General features: G+C 41.5%; 1 protein-coding gene across 1 annotated transcript in view; it reads left to right on the plus strand.

Moving 5' to 3' along the window:
- ZC3H18 (zinc finger CCCH-type containing 18) overlaps nucleotides 1-17,799 on the plus strand; it is a 529,487-nt gene that overhangs the window by 392,409 nt on the left and 119,279 nt on the right. The window contains exons 11-12 of the mRNA XM_069215853.1: nucleotides 7,138-7,344; nucleotides 8,889-9,050. Coding sequence (XP_069071954.1) covers nucleotides 7,138-7,344; nucleotides 8,889-9,050 — 369 coding nt within the window. The remainder of the gene's footprint in view (nucleotides 1-7,137; nucleotides 7,345-8,888; nucleotides 9,051-17,799) is intronic.

A 17,799-nucleotide genomic window follows, 5' to 3' on the forward strand; every position in this document is an offset into this window, starting at 1 on the left:
CCACATTCACCTTCCCTTCCTGCTTCTCCACCACCTGCTACTCCACCGCCACCACTTCACATACACAGTTCTCTACACAAGAATCCCTTATTTTACTGCATAAGGATGATTTATCCAATCCTCAAGAAAAGGTAGACCCATGGGATATATATGACACAGATCCCATTCTTCCCAATGATCCCGATTTATACCCAGCAAGGCCATCTTCCCCTGAAGATACCACTACTTACAATCAGGTTATAGCTAGGGCAGCTGCATATCATAATGTTCAATTAAATACAGATCCCGTTGAGGATGATTTTTATTTAACTCCTTAACCTCTACTCATAAGAGTATCAGTGTCTCCCCATGCTGCCAGGCATGCTTAAACATGCCGAAGATATTTTTAAAGAATCAGTACAATCAAGAGCCATTACACCTAAGGTCGATTTAAAAAAAAATTAATTAATCTATATATATATATATATATATCTCCGCACCCTCTTATCCAGAGCACAACTACCACTTGACTCAATAGTGGTTAGTGCAGCAAGAAAGTGAGCCAGTCTACAGGAGATGCTCCTCCTCCAGATAAAGAACGTCGTAAATTTGATGCAGCAGGTAATAGTGGCAACTCAAGCTGCTAACAATTGGAGGATTGTGAACTCTCAAGCACTCCTAGCAAGGTAGGACAGAGCTCATTGGGATCAAATGGAAGACTTGTTTCAATATATTCCATCGGAGCATCAAGAAAAGGCACGACAAATAGTAGCTGAAGGGCAGGCTATTTCTAATAACCAAATCAGATCCGCTATAGATGCAGCTGATACAGCAGCAAGGGGAGTCAACATCAGCATCATCATTAGGAGACATGCTTGGGTATGGGCTTCAGGTTTTAAACCAGAGATACAACAAGCAGTATTAAATATGCCCTTTGATAAACAACATGTTGACACTACAATAGAAAAGCTGAAAAAGAACTCCAAAACAGCTAACGTTATGGGTGCATTATACACTACACCCAATCGAGGAACTTTTCGTAGGCCACAGTTTAGAGGTGGTTTCAAATCATCAACCACAGAACCATCCATATCCCAACAAAAACAAGAGCCACACTTCTACAACAAAGGTTCATTTAGAGGCTCTTACAGAGCAACAAATTATAGAGGAAGAGGTAAATCAGCCGCTCCAAGAGGTTCCTCCACCTCAACAAAACATTGACTTCTTACACATCTCCACAGAGCATACATCTCCTGTGGGCGGAAGGCTGGTAAATTGTTACCCACAATGGCACAACATTACCTCAGATCAATGGGTTCTAGCAATTATCCAACATGGCTATTGTCTAGAACTCATGTCTACTCCACCAAACATTCTCCCTCGTCCACACAGACTTACTCCAGAACATTGAAAAAGGAGGTACAATCACTACTACTCAAAGGTGCCATAGAGATGGTACCTACATCCCAACAAGGAGACAGAGTATTTTCACTATACTTCCTTATACCAAAGAAAGATGGTACTCTCAGACCAATCTTGGATCTCAGACCCCTCAATCAGTACACCCGTTCAGAACACTTATCATATGGTCACTCTACAAGATCTCTTTCCCCTACTACAAAAACAGGATTACATGACAGTATTAGATCTCAAAGATGCTTATTTCCACAGTCCCATACACCTAGTACATCGAACATATCTAAGATTTGTTATAGCAGGAAATCACTACCAAGTCAAAGTGCTACCATTTGGGGTAACAACAGCACCAAGGGTATTCACCAAATATCTAGCAGTAGTTGCAGCATTCCTTAGAAGATAACACATACATGTCTTCCCATATCTGGACGACTGGCTCATAAAAGCCAGTACAATCCAAATCTGTCAACAACATACTTAATATACCATAAACATCCTACACAATCTAGGATTCACAATCAATTATCAACAATCTCACCTGCAGCCAGCACAGATACAACCGCATCTAGGAGCAATTTTCAACACACAATCAGGATTAGCATAACCAAACCTAGTCAGAATTCAAGCATTTCACAATCTCATAACTCAGCTACAATGCAACCACACTTAAACAATAAAGTTGGTGATAAAACTATTGGGAATGATGGCTTCATGCATAGCAATAGTACCCAATGCAGGACTACACATGCGACCACTACAGCAGTGTCTTTCTCAACAATGGTCTCAGACACAGGGTCACATCCAGGTTCTAGTGTTGTTGGACCGCCAGACTCTCAGCTCTCTGCTATGGTGGAACTACACCAGCCTATCAAAGGGGCAGCCCTTTCAGGACCCTGTGCCTCGGACCACAGTCACAACAGATGCATCAATGATAGGTTGGGGAGCCCATCTCAACAACCTCACTATACAGGGGAAATGGGACTCAATTAAAAAAGATGTATGATATAAACCACTTGGAATTACTAGCAGTATTCCTAGCGCTCAAAGCCTTTCGAACACAAATAACACACAAGACAGTCTTAATGAGGACAGTCAATATGGCCACAATATATTATCTGCAAAAACGGGGGCGGAGGGGCACTCATCTCAACTGTCCCTTTTAGCCCAGACAATTTGGAAATGGGTAATTCATAATCACGTTCAATTACTGGATGAATATATTCCAGGACTACACAACCAATTGGCGGACCTCTTAAGCAGGACGCAGCAACAAGTACACAAATGGGAGATTCCACCCCCAGGTGATTCAACAATACATCCAAATGTGGGGGACCCCAGACATAGATCTTTTCGTCACAAAAGAAAACGCAAACTGCCAAAATTTTGCATCCAGGTACCCACACCCTCAATCTAAGGGCAAAACTCTATGGATCAATTTGTCAGGGATAGGATCCATTTAACAGCAATAGCTGCTTACCTCCAAAACAGACAAAATACTTCCCTGTTTAGGATTCCTGTTTAAAGGCATTTATGGATGTTTTTAAAAGGGTTATTCCACCCACCCAAGAGCTCTACCAGCCCCTGTGTGGAATCTTAACATTGTTCTCACAAGACTTATGGGACCACCATTTAAACCCATGCACTCTTGCCCTCTTCAGTTTTTATCTTGGAAGGTTGCCTTCTTAGTGGCAATCACTTCTTTAAGAAGAGTTAGTTAAATTCAAGCATTCACTCTGGAAGAACCTTTCTTTCAAATTCACAAAAACAAAATAGTTCTTAGAACAAACCCAAATTTCCTACCAAAGGTGGTTTCACCTTTTCATATCAATCAGTCAGTGGAATTGACAGTCTTCTTTCCACAGCCAGATTCAGTAGCTGAAAGATCTCTTCACACTTTTAATGTTAAGGGAGCTCATGTACTATATAGACAGAACAAAAGATCTAAGGAAAACCAAGCAACTCTTTGTGGCATTTCAGTAACCTCACAAAGGTAATCCTATTTCAAAACATGGGTTAGCCAGATGGATAGTGAAGTGTATCCAATAATTGCTATCTTAAAGCTAAAAGGCAGTTCCCAGAAACTCCTAAAGCACATTCCACTATAAAAAAGGAGCTTCAATGGTATTCTTAGCGAATATACCAATAGCAGACATATGTAAACCAGCCAAACAGTCTACACCACACACATTTACTAAGCACTACTGTGTGGATGTGTTATCTCGGCAACAAGCAAACGTTGGACAGGCAGTGCTTAAAACACTATTTCAAACTACTACAACTCCTACAGGCTAGCCACTGCTTAATTTGGGAGGGGACTGCTTTACTGTCTATGCAAAGCATGTGAATCTACAGCACAACATGCCACGAACAGATGTCTTCTGGGTAAGTAACATATTATATATATATATATATATATATATATATATATATATATATATATATATATATATATATATATATATATATATATATATTCCTAATGTAAAAAGGAAGGGTAAGACTAGAAATGAAAATAAAGCCAAAGAAATTGCTACCTGTAGTACTTCTTGCCTACTACTGCACAGTAGTGGAGAATAAAGCAGAGGACCACCAATGCAAACCAAAAAGGGAAGGCAGGCAAACGTAGTAAGAGTCAAATGTTCTTTACTCTGACTACACAATTCATCAAAAGCCCCATTTTTTCCATCTAATACATCCGCTTTCTCATTGGTTGGTCTAAAATGGCTTGTGAGGCCTATGTTCTCTTATTTCCAAGACTATCATTACAAACCGCTTAGAGAAAACAGTTTGCTGCGGCTGTTGCTCCGGTGAGAGATATTTCAGGGCTGTAATAAATTAGGTTATTAGTTGATAGGGGTAAGTACCCACCTCAAGTAATAATCACAGTCTTTGTTGGGGTACACCACTAAAGTCACTAAATAAACCTTAGCTCAGCACCCTTGTTGCTATAACATAGAGCTGACCAGCATAACACAGAGGCAAAGTGTAAAGTATTTATACAATAGTAAAACAGTAATAAAGTTGAAATACTAAACAATAAAAAAACAAAATGACTTAATAAGTAGAGTAAAATTTAGTAAACAAAATGACCCCTAAATGACCAGACGAATCCAATAAGACGAACCGAAGATAAACATTCTTAAAGTTTTAAATACACATAGCACCAAGAAGTACAAAGTGCCAATGATAGTTAATAGTCGCAGTAGAGCAGGACCTAGGCACAGTTTGACGCTGACCGCAATGGAGCATGGGGCAGTTACTCTAAGCATGTTTGTTCTGGTCTAAGATTTTACCTTAAAAGACTTCAGTCCTTTAATTCTCAATCCACCACAGGAACATACTGCTACAGCCCCTTCAACCTCATGGGGGCACTTAAAAACTACCAGGGTATCAGGCAGACTCCAGTCCAGGTCCATTTGCCACTAATCTGCTGGGCAGTTGCAGCAAAGGACTCTTATATCTTGTTGAATCCCTGTACCTTGAACAAGAGGTCAGCATTATAACCCTTGGTGTACAGCTCTTTGTCATGGGTACAAGAGAGACAGGTTGAAGACAAGCAGGTTCAATCCTCTTCTGATCTTTATCAGGCCTCTGTATGTTCTGAAGTGGGTGGCTGGAGATGCAACATTTATGCCTTGGACAAGCTAGTGGGTGGGAAAAACACCTGGGGACTCCCTAATTAATGGGTTAAAGGTTCCCACGGGCTAACCCTATCAACCTTGGGCATTGTCAAGATGACTGAAGTCTTCAACCACACTACATTGCTCTGAAGTAAGTGTGTATGTTGTGTGTATGTGTTTGGTTGCACACACAGTATGGTAATCCTAGTGTCCTTCCACATTTAACACTAAAATTCAGTTTGAAGCAGTGACCAGCTTTTTTTCCAGAAATGGCTGGATTTGCTTAGTGTTTTGAGGATTCAGATCAAGATTTCACTTGTGCTTGTAAATGGGTCAATTTCCTACAAAGAGTCTCATCGTTCTGGTCATTCTTCGGAGTTTGGCCACCTCAAACTTCAGTGTACTTTTTTTTTCTGGCCCTCATTACCTTTACATGTTTCAATTGTCTATTGAAACCCCATTGTCATTTGGCCTTCTTAAGGACAAAAAGAGTCCAGAGTTAGGGAAAATTGAAATGAAAATCCTGGATAGGAAACTAATGTCTTCAGTCACATTCACTGCTCATTTACAACAAACACTGGCAAAGCCAACAGCTCTTGCCTATGCAATAGCTGCTAGCTTTCTCATTGTCTTTTAGCCATGTTGTGCAACATGGCTGCACCCAACGCTTGCCTCATTGTTGCTTTATTTCCTGGTGAGACATGAGGGGGCAAACAATAACTCTGGTGGGGGTGGGAGGGATGGAGCAAACAAAAACAAAATGGATGAGGGGGCGTGAAGTATGAAGCAAGAAATAGCAACACGGGGAGGAGAGCAGGAGGAGAACAGGGCAAGCAACAAGAATACAGAAGTAGTCAGAAGGGATTGGGCAAATGGCAATACAGCTGGAGGGATGGGGCAAGCAGCAACAATGAGGCAGATGGACAAGGCAAGCAACAGTAATTTTGGAGGGATGACGCAAGCGGCAACAGCACAGGAGAGTGGCGAGACACACTGGACAGGCAAACAACAATACAGGAGTTAGGCAGGTGGGGCGGGGCAAGCAGCAGTGCCTGGGAAGAAGTGGGATTGAGCAAGCAGCAGTGCTTTGGGGGTGACTGGGACGGGGCAAGCAGCAACGAATTGGGGTGAGTGTAATGGGGGAAACAGCAATGCATAGGGGTAAGTAAGACGGGCAGGCAGCAGTGCATGGGAGGTGAATACAATGAGGCAAGCAGCAACACTCGAAGCCCAAGTGGGAAGGGGTGAGCAACAAAGCAGGATGGGGCAGAGAGGGATGGAGTAAGCATGCAGAAATGCAGGAGGGTGGCAGGTAGGACAGGACAAGCAAGCAACAATGCAAGAGGGGTGTCGCTGTGAGAGGGCAAGCAAGCAGTAACGCAGGTGCAACAAGCAAGCAACAATGCAGGTGGGATGCTGGAGGGAGGGATGGGACAAGCAACAACCATGCAGGAGGGATGGGCGAAGAAACAACCTAGCAAGGGAGGGGGGGTGCCAGATTGTGCAGGGCAAGCAAGCAAAAGTCAGGAGGGATGTGGGAGGGACTGGTCAACAAGCAACAACGGGGGCTGGCTGGGGAGGGGAGCAAGCATGCAGTAATGCAGGAGGGATGTGGGTGGGACGGGGCAAACAAGCAAGAACGTGGGAGGGGCTTGGGTGAGACAGGGCAAACAATCAGCAATGCTGAAGAGGGAAGACAGCCTGCAAACATATGAACTTTCATAGAGTGCTGCACCTAACAGTTGAAAATAGCTACAAAAGCACAGCTCCCAAAGCACAAGTAGTGTAAGGAAACAGGGCAAGGAAGCAGTAGATTGGCGATGCTCCAGGGGAGGGGCAAACACATAAAGAGGAAGTGAAGCTGCACACACTGACCAAAAAGAAACAAGGAAATGAGTAAGATTGAAGCCAACCAATGGTAAGCAATGGGCTGGCACTAAGTCCCTTGTAAGTAAACAAAATGTCTTGTAAATGACTGCATGCGCTGTTTCAGGCGAGTCCTGGGATAAAAAAAAAAAGCAACAAGCATCAAATCACTTTCAGAAGGAATATACTGTTTTTTCTTTGTTCTCTAAATGCATTTGCCAACACAGTCGTGACTGACTATTTGTTCTTATTTCAGGTCTGGATCCTATTCCACATCTGCTTCCCCTTCCCCATCGCCATCGCCACACAGAGCCCCTGTTAAACCTAAAAGTAATCCTGCTCCACCAGTGGCCCCACCTGCCACCTCAGCTGTAACTGCCCCTGCCCCTGCCCCTGCCCCTGCTGCTGCTGCTGCTGCTGCTGTTACTGCAACTGCTCCTGCTCCTACTCCTGCTGCTAAAGGGTAGGAAACTATCAGCAATACGAAGCAAGATTGAGTTGTATCCAGTCCATTTAATATAGCTCATTCTAGGATACGTCTGTCTTCTTTCAGTTTGTTTTTTCTTTTTCTAATATTTAACTACTGCTTCTTGTGCTGTTTTCCATTTTCACTCTGCATGTGGAACTAGTTTTATTTACCTGAGGAGGAATAAGGGCGGAGTCATCAGCAGAGGACCCACTAAATATTTGAGCCTTTAACCAAGCTAATTATTCTGCGTAATTGATCAGCCGCTGCGTACATGTTTTGGAAAACCCATTGTTTGAGGGAGGCGTACAGCATATTGAGACAGAGGCTCAGGGGAATTTGATGCTCAAGGGAATGTATATCATATATTTCCCAGCATTCAGAGTTCCAGGACCCTGGCTGAAACCTAAATTAGGACCCAGGTAAAGACTGCAGAGACACTGGTTTTGCTAGTGATACCAGCAGCGTGGGCATGACCCGGCGATGTCTTAAGGCTACACTTTCAATGTGAGAGTATATTTATTATTGGCTTTACTATGCCAATCCAAGGGTATATTGATTTTTACTTCCTTCTTAGTTTTTTTTTTTTTTTTTTTTTTTTTTTTTTTTTTTAGCACAAGTTGACCTGAGGGCCTTATTAATGTGGCTAACAATGACAATGGGTGGGAGATGCCTTTCAGCAACTTGAATTGCTGCCGGCACCCAGTGATTTAAGAGACTTACCCATGGTTGCTAGCTATTTTGCCATTGGATAGGCTAATGACCTGTGACTCAAATACAACAATCCTTCTACAAAAGCAAGCCTAGTTGGAGCCAGCCACCTTGTTGGGTCCAAGCTGATGACTGGTTTAATTGTATGATGTGTAGCTTCGACTAGGGGAGGCTGATATGTAGGTGTAGGAATTCGACTAGCCTCTTTCCTTAACAAAAATGTAAACAAACTACCAATGTGCTGTTTGAATTCCCAGACTCTTAAGGTTTACCAAGCAGACCCCTTTCTCTATATTTACCCCTTATTCTTCTGTCTTTTCATTGTGGTTTGCATCTCCGATTCTGTAGTTCAGAATGTGTGTATTTTCTTAAGCACAGGTTTTGTTTTTTTAGATTTGGGACTTAGTGTTTTGTGCAAAACATGAAACTTACAGAACGGCCAGTTTCTGAGTGGGGTATGTGCCCGAACAAGTTGCCATCAAATGTGTTCAAAAGATTGGGTGCATTACAGCGAAAGTCCTCTCAAGGACATGTCATTTAAGCATATTGTAACAGTTAGCATAAACTTTGTAACTTTCACTAATTATTCAAGTAAAGCATCCTCTGTTAGTGTATGTGAAGTGGTATGTTGAGCCAAAACATTTCTGAACATGTTGTCACACCTACCTTTACTTATAGTCTCTACAGAGACATAACCATTTGAAGCTCTTTTAAATTCAGGTCTGTCTTGTTAAATAGTTAATAGATTTAGTTACCAAAAACACCCCAAACATTAGGAGGGTTCTGGGGGTATTCCAGTCTTCAGTTTCTGTTTTGCTTCTTCTGCACAGAGATAAGCCAGTTGTGAAAAAGCCAGCTCCATTGCCTGCCACATTGCCAGCCCCAGCACCAGTTGTGAAACCCCCAAAACCACCTGCCCCTGAAGTCCCTCAGCCTGCCGATACAAGAGAAGGACGAAGGAAGGAAGTCAAGCCAAAGACCCCTCCTCGAAGGTCAGTCTGAAAATTATGTATGCGGGCAATAGGAAGAAGTAGAAGAAGTCTAGAGTTTATTTTAATTTCTGTATGGGAATGTTTTAATGGATAATGCAGAATTAACTTTGAATGTTCTTTTGAGCAGAAACTGTAATTACAAGACTCTTACAGTATCTCAACTACTCAAAAGACTGACACGTTTTTTTACCATGCTATATGACAGTATGTAGAGGTCTGGTGTTTGTATTTTAATGTATTTCTTTATTTTCACATCTTTCTCGGGGAGGACCCTGTAAGTGAGGTGTAGCACTAGATTAGTGCTTCGAGTGATTTCTTGATTTAATTGTTTTTTAAAGTAATTTGCGCAAGTAAAATTAGCATATTGTTGCTTCTGATAGATGTTATCATGAATGTCAGCGAATATTGTTGGCTTGTAGGAAAGGTTTGAGAGTCCAAAACAAACAAAAAATATAATAGTGGGCAGCTATAAAGGACTCACATTTTCCATACAGTTTATTTTATAGATTCAACCTCCTTGACTTTCCCTTTCTGTGGTGTGGTGTTTTTTTTTTTTTTCTTTTTTTTTTGTTCTTTTTTTTTTTTTTTTTAGTATTCCTTCTTAAAAAATATTTTGACTGTATTAGGATAATGATTTGTATGATCCACTAGTACATAAAGCTTTTTTTAAAAGCTTGTCACCCTTTCTACCAGTGTACTTCCTCTTTGGCTTCTGTCACTCGTAAGGTTGTTCTCCACCATTTGATTTCAATCTGATTAAATTATTACAAAGAGAAACACTACATTATATGCAAGAAACATTATTTTATATTTAACCCCATTAGTAGGTAGGCCAGGTTTAAAAAAAAAAAGGAAAAAAAAAAGAGCTGATCCCAGCCATTCGCTTTATTTTGAAAAGAAAAGAAGTGCAATAGAATATTGTATAACAGTCAAAACAATCAAATGGAACAATGATCCTTTAATGAAGCAAGTAGTCTCATTGTGCCGTAAGACACTTGTGGCAGATGAAAATCAGTTAATTCTTATTGTACCTGTGAGTAAGATATACAAGTACTGGTCTCTTCCCCCCTTAAAGCATACATTTGCCAAATCCAATATTTTAAGTGTTCAATCTGTATTGTTGTCACTCCAATCTTTCGCTCTCATGTGAGCGAAAGTCATTTGTCACTAAAGGATTCATCATTTAGCTCTTTTTTTTTTCCTCTCCGACTGCCCACAAAAAGTATGCCTTCACATTTTGTAAAGTGCCATTCATTCAAGAGGAAAACATCTGAAAGGCATCTTGTGTTGATTTGGTGTTGTGGTGTTTTCCCGAGTCACTTAGCTAAGATGTTTCGTTTTACTAAAAATTGTGAGAAGATATATCTTGGACAAAGAAAGTTATTGGGCTTCGCCGTAAGCTTGACGATCCTGCTGGTATTCTGCATAAAAGCTGTACCACGGCTGTGGCCTTCAAATGTGCCTAGTGAAGACACTTCTTCCATTTCTGAGCATGTTCCTCTGCCCCTGACTCTTCAAAAAGAGGGAAATCGGAGGCGAGGCACCAAGTCAAAGAATCGACCACTTTTGACATGTTTGCCTGCTCATCCTTCTGAGTTGTGAGTCCATTTGATGTCAGAGATACACTTGGCATTGGAAAGCTCTTTGTTGTTGTTTGTGGCTGCAGCAGGTTAACCATGAATTATCTACCAGGCAGAAAGCATTTAAGAGAATTCCAGCCCAAGGACCAATCGCTACAAGACTCAAAGGTCAGAAATGTACGTCATATGCCCTCAAGGCACATGTTTCAAATCTCAAACTTGCAAAAAGAATGTTGTGTTTCCACACATTTTTAGAAGTTACCTAGAAAGAAGTGAGTGCATCCACCACTCTATCAGCTGTTCTCCTTCAAGAGAGGGGTCTTGTACTCCATATGAATCGCCCACTGCAAGATTTTGTTTTCAGCCTAGTGCACATCTTGTAAACGACCTGCTCTTGCTACAGTTTGGAATACCTTCAGTGCAAAATGCTACCAAGATGAGGATCTGAAGGTTGTGCAAATGCTTTTCAACATTACTGTCACAATCAAAGTCTTTAAACATATCCTGGAGACAGTTAATAGTAGGCAAAAGAGTACACAGTGTCCCAAGATTTATCTTCAAATACATACACTAGAAGTGCATTGGAGTTTGTCTGGGATATCTGGCTGTTCTAACGCATGGCCTTCAGGCTCATCCTCGATTGGGTCCACTAGCACTTTGCAGTCACTTGCACTGCCAGGCGACTTTATCAAACTTTTTACTAGCTCTGTTCCTGAATACTATTCCAACAACAGTTACCTTCTTACTTTGTGCCTAAGGAGGATAGAGAGTGGGTGCTCCTGCCAGCACACCGAATTAGATATCATCTGCTCAATAATGGAACTCTTCATAATCGTTCTAAAAGGCTCACCTTTTTCTCCATGTGCTCGAGAGTATGCTAATCAGTTAAGAACGAAGGGCCTCATTATGGGTTTGACATTCCCACCACAGGACTGCCAAACTCACGGGGAGTATTACAATGTTCCCGCCTGGCTGACCGCGGGAACAATGCTAGAAAATTGGCCTTGGCTCTTTTAAGGGAGCTGAGGCCAATATCCTAGCACTCCAGTACCCTTGGAATGTGCACTGTCTGCAGTGAAGACAATATGCATTCTGTCAGTGCTGGGCAGGGGGGCTTCCGGCAATGGCTTTCGGCCAGCCTTTTCATCACTGGATCCCTGCCATAAAAAGGCTGGCGGAAAGTGCTTGGAAATCAGCCACGCGGCGCTGAGTTCAGCGCCGCCCTGACTGCTGTCACCATGTAAGGAACCATGTTCCTGACAGTCTTTAGGCAGGTCTGCCAGCCGTTGTTGTAATGTGGCAGTGGGACTGCCACTGCAGGGCCGGTGATCCCAGGACCGCTAGCATTGTAATGACTCCAGAAGTCTCTCAAAATTCTCTCTTTTATTTGAGATTGTTTCATAAAACGAGGGAAGGGTTATTCGTTCATGTTAAGATTGTAGACTTTGCATAAGAACTGAGAAAGTTCATCTGGGAAAGCTTTGAAGAATTACTTTGAAAGTCAGACTCGATCAGAAATGTATCTTAATCAAGTCAGCGGAGTGCTTAATTTCTCGATGTTTGTAGGTAGGTCTCACCGGCACTCTGTTTTTGGGGACCATGAATTCTTTTTAATCATTAGACTTTGATCCAGAAAACAAACTTGAGCCCTAGCTGTTATTCCTTTACAAATTAAGATTTAGTGAATATATGTTATTTCTAATTTCATTTGCATGCATTCCCTTGGTTGTGAATTACTTTATCTTCTTTGGGTAAGTGTGGTGATATGATTTAGAAAGGTCTTCCTATTTTTCTCTCTAATTAATAGGGAGCTAAATAATGAGTAGAACCTAGCAAAGGTGTGGTTGACATAATTGATATTATGAATTGGTAGACCATTGTGGGTTTTGTGGCTTTCAGTGTTTTTTTTTCTTATTGGTTTAAATTCTGTGCTTGTAGCTTGCCTTTGTTTTAGTCACCTACTGAGTATTTGCATTTGACTAGGAATAAAGAGTTCAACTCTTTTGGAGAAAATGTTGTATACATTATATTTTGATTTTTAACTTACCACTAAGATTCAATCTCTGTATTATTAGAGGAAGTGTCTTGTTCGTCAATCTTTAATTGCCATTCCTCATTTTAAAGCTCTTTTTTGTTTTATAAATGAGCTTTTTATATTTTAATCACATTTTTGTTTATTTTTATATTTCAATCCAAGTCTGTGGGGCAGTATGTATGGTTTACATTTTTATTAAAGGGCTGCCAGGTATCCTTTTTCCCGGCCTTGAACGCAAAGTTATGAAGTAAGGACTAGGACTATGAATATTAGAGTGTTATGTGATAGAGATTAATATTAATTGTTCAGTGTAGTACCCTGAAGCTAAACATGATTTTTGGCATTCCTGATAAGATTTTGCCAGCTTCTTCAGGAACAGGATGATCATGTACTTATCTAATTATGTTGATAGTACATTGCCCATCACTGCAGGCTGGCTGTAACAGAATGACCAAGTTTGCAATAATCTTCTTCTGTCCACAGATTGAGATTTCCTTATAATTTAAAACAATAGGTCTTCTCTTAAGCCTTTTCCATGCTCTTGCAACATAATGAAATCATTTTATCTTAGTGTGCCTTGTGATCTAAATCATAGCTAGGTTTTTTTTTTTTTTTTTTTTTAATACATGAGCACAACTGAGGCACATGATGATGAAGGTATTTGCATGGGTAGGATCACAGATCACTCACACTGTCCAGGTATGGAAGCAGGAATGGACGTCTTATTCCACACTCTGTAATATAGCCATTAGAACAAATGTCCTTTCGGTCTTTATTAGATGAAGCTGTAACAATTGCTTCAATTCATTAAGGTCCTCCTAGACACTTGAGGTGCTGTGACTTTTAACAAGGGTGTAAATGAGTGACATGGTAAAACATTCTGTGATAAGTGTGGGGTAGACCTTGTACACATTATACAAAATTTCAAATATAAATAAGCAACACTTGGCAGGTTAAAAGAAAATTATAGAATTATGTTTTACTATTGGTCTCACGTTTTCACTTCTTCATTTGTATTGATTCAGATGTGTTATGCAAATGTATGAAACAATGCAGACTGAAAGCAATATTGAGAAAATATCTATTGTTTGAAGGCAAATACAGTGGTACGCAAGTAGTAAATTATATTTCTGATAGAGACTTCTAACTGCCGATTCCTTACCTATTAACTACCTCCAGGTGACAGACTGGGTCTGGAAACCTTTTTATAGCAATGTCCTCCAGCGTCAACAGGTGGCGCCGTGTCAATGCCAGGTTCTGCGTGCAACTCCTTCTTGAGAGGTTGTGATGTCAACTTACCTACATATAAGTCACCTGCTTGCGTTGGTGTCAGTTCTTTTCTTTTCGTGCCAACTAACGCAGATTAGGACCTTAAACTGTCATTCAATTGTTAATGGTTAGATTTTTCTAGAAATTGTTTTTTTTTGTGTGCAAGATGTCACCAAAGCCATCAGTTTAAGCCATGGATGATGTATATTAGACAGATGTCAGTCACAGAATCAGATGATGTCTTTGGTGTTTGGGTTCTTGCCACAACTCGAAGTTGTGCTCATCGTTTGCCTAGATGAACAAAAAGGCGAGCAGGAAACAAAACTCGCGAGAACAGCATTCAAGAAATTGAAGACTGCGTCCCATTCGATGCCCATGGTTCGTTGATCTCGTTTGAGTCATGAGACCTGCCTTATTCTCCATCGTGAGGTCAATCAATGGATAGGACTTTGTCGCAGTCAAGTAAGAGTCATAAGAAGTCTTAAGAAATCCAAGCAAGGTTCTCCTGCTCTCCACCTCTGTCATGGTTCCTGCTATTTGGAGTCACATAAGGTAAATGGGCCTTCTGCTTGAAGTTGTTCTCCTGCTGGGCCTCCTTCAGTGGATCCACCTTTGACGTCTTTTCTCTCCCAGCAGAAAAACGTAGCAACACTGCATCAGATCCAACAGCTTAAGAAAGCAATGGAATCGATGTTTGGTGTTAATCCAGATTCTGTTGGTGTGCCTTCGGGCTGTACAAATCCTCTAGGTGGTCAGACGTCAGTGGATTCATCCTGAACACCGATGTTGCCACTTGTTTCGGGTTTGAGGCCGATGACGTTGGAATTAACAGTTATGGAACTTTCAACTTCATTTTCATTGGTGCCACAATTGATGCCATAGGTTCCTCGTGCGAGATTGCATACAACATTGGGGCCAGCATTAAAGTTGGCAGATTCAGTTGTTCCGCCGGATTTAAATGTCAGTTGCATATGCTAGATCAGAACTTTCTCTTTCACAGGGAGAGTATCTTTCTGATGCAGAATATTCTCAAGCTGATATTCTGCATGATTTAGAAGATGCTAGCGGCCTTGACACTTCTCCCCATATAGGTTTATCATTCCCTGCACCAGTAATGGCTATTGAGGAGACGACATCCTTTCCAGCTGTAATGCAGAGAGCAGCAGAGACTCATCATTGTTTTATTTACACAAGAGGTTAAAACTACTTTAATTGACTAAGATTTTAGATCTGTCACAAGTGTTGCAGGCTCCTTTCTTACCATTTAATGAGTCCTTAACAGATGTTTTGCAGCATGAATCTTTTCTGGATTCACATGCTATGCATTATTCCGCCATCTAGTTGTTGGACCCGGAATTCTCCAATGTAGTAGTAGTCGTTCCTCTCTTCCCTTTTTTTGTGTGTAGTTGGACATCGATGACTTCTAACCATTTGGGGCTTGGACCATCTTCTTGTGGCGTCATATGCCCTCTCAGGAAGCCTTTGCTGTTGGTTGCCTTCTTCAGATTCTTTTTTTCTGCCATTGGGACCTGAAGCATTTCCAGAGGCTCTCCAAACTGCGAACTAAAGAAATTGGAAAAGTTGTTTTTTGTAGAAGAAAGAAGAAACCACCAACAAGAGGTACCGGAAGAGGAGTGGCCAATGGGTATGTTGAAATCGTTGTCGGGAATGCCCAGATAGGGGGCTCCCTGCTTCGACTAATATGGAGAAAACGCTGTTCCAATTTTGCCCAAAGGGGCACCATAGATTTCCCCAAAAAGATAAACATCAGGAGTGTAACCTGTGTCTACCACTCGACCACAACAGCATAGACATCAAGGCTTGTGCAGACTTTAAGGGCAAGAGATAAGCAGAGACAGGCTTACTACACCATGCAGGGGTAAAAGCCAACCCCATCCCTTAAGGACTTGGGGTTGTCCAGCAACGAAGAAGAAAACGTTTCTGAGGGAGCAGACGAAGACGACTCTGACGTTGAGTAATCCATCGTCGACATTGAAAGGAAATAGCGCAAACAAAAGGTATCCCTGAAAAAATACACTGTGGGAGACTCAAAGCTATCTGACTCTAGAAATGAAAAGGGGGCCTTCGCGTCAAAAAAGCAGTCAACCAACAAGTCACAACCAAAAGAACCTCTCTAGTCCAGGCTAGGGATACCGCAGGTGGCCGGATTCCTGAAAAGCTATTGAAAGATGATCGAGAAGGGGGGATTAAAGCGGAGAAGCTTCACTGTCGAGGGATAGAGAAAGGCAGAAATGCTTAAGAAGGTGTTGAAGGAAATGTCGACGTCGAAAAGAAAGTCGACATCGGCACTCAAGCCAGAGAAAGGGCTGAGGACGTTTAGAGGAAAAGGAAGCAGCTAGGAGCAGAAATGACAGCAATCCTGCAGAAAGAGGCATTTCAACTAATCCCTTTGCAAATTTCGTATTCCACATAAACTCTCGAGACAGGATGAGAGTGACAAGGGGGAAGTCGAAGAACAGAAACCTCCAACAATACCTGAACCACAAAGAAGAATTGGAGTAGGAGTTTCTCTTTGAAGAAGAGGATCTTGAAAATTTAGCAATTGAAATGCTGCAGGAAGGATCTGAATACAAAGATAGCCAATGGTAAGACATCAAGACTGATTCCCCGGAAAAGGGAATGGACTCGTACCCCTTGTAACCTTTGCCCCCAGATGAAACTGATATGTCTGGTCAGCTTTTAAAGAAGAAGGCTGAGAAATATAGGGTGCAATTAGAAAAGGAAAAGGCCCAGTTCTGCTTCCTACTTGAGACATTACTGCCCTCTCAAATAAAAAAAACTGTTTCTATCAAGACTCCCAAGCATTTTGGACTAGTGAGAGAAACTTTCAAGGAGCCAGGAACTTGTAGAGTGGTAATACCTCAGGCTGAGAAAAAGTATAGACATTCCTCCAAGGATCCTATATACATGAGAGTAACAGTTCTAGCCGATTCAATCAATGCACACACTCCAGGGAAAAGGGCAAATATAACAGCAACATCTGGTCAACTGCCTGATAAATAAAATAAGAGGATGGATTTTGTTGGTACAAAATTTGAAAGAGGGTCAGCAAGCCAATGGAGAGTCACAAACTCCAATGTGCTGCTAAGTAGGTACGCCTATCATCAATGGGACAAAATGGCTGAGCTTATAAAGCACCTATCGGAGGGGTACCGAAATAATCTGCTACACTAGCAATGGAAAGAAAAAATATAGCAAAACACGTGCCTCAAATCAACTCTAGATGCGGTAGAAACAGCTAGCCGTTAAATGATTGCGGGGATGATATTGACGCAATGCTTGGTTGAAGCTGTCTGGTTTCAAACTGGAGAGCCAAGCAAACATAATCAACGTACCATTCAACTGTGAAACATCTCTTTGGAAATGCTGTAGATTAAACCTTACAGCAGCTGAAAAAGGACAACGATACCTTTTAAATCTATGGGAGCTCTACAGTTCGGAGGTCACCTGCGAAAAGAAACAACTCCTGTTAGAAGACCAACAGGAAGCAGGAATTTCTCAAGTACAACCTCACATCACGGTTTCAAGGAACAAGTCAGTCCCAGGCAACACCTCAACACTGGCAATTTTATAATCAAGGGTGACTCCTTTCGGGGGACGTTCAAGGTGAATAGAGCAGCCTCCTAGAGGAGGATCAGAACCCACCACTAAGTGGCTGCTTGGCATCAAAGCCTCTCACATTCAGCAAGTATACAACTTCCTTCAAGAGTGTAGGAGGATAACATTAGAAAATTGGATCATAAATATCAAATATGGATATTGTGTAGAATGATAAAGAACACACCCAGCAAAAGGTCCTCTCACAAAGGAAGAAACATCACATCTACTTAAAGAAGTAGAGGAG

Source organism: Pleurodeles waltl, chromosome 12 (genome assembly GCF_031143425.1).
Source record: "Pleurodeles waltl isolate 20211129_DDA chromosome 12, aPleWal1.hap1.20221129, whole genome shotgun sequence".
NCBI classification, from domain to species: domain Eukaryota; kingdom Metazoa; phylum Chordata; class Amphibia; order Caudata; family Salamandridae; genus Pleurodeles; species Pleurodeles waltl.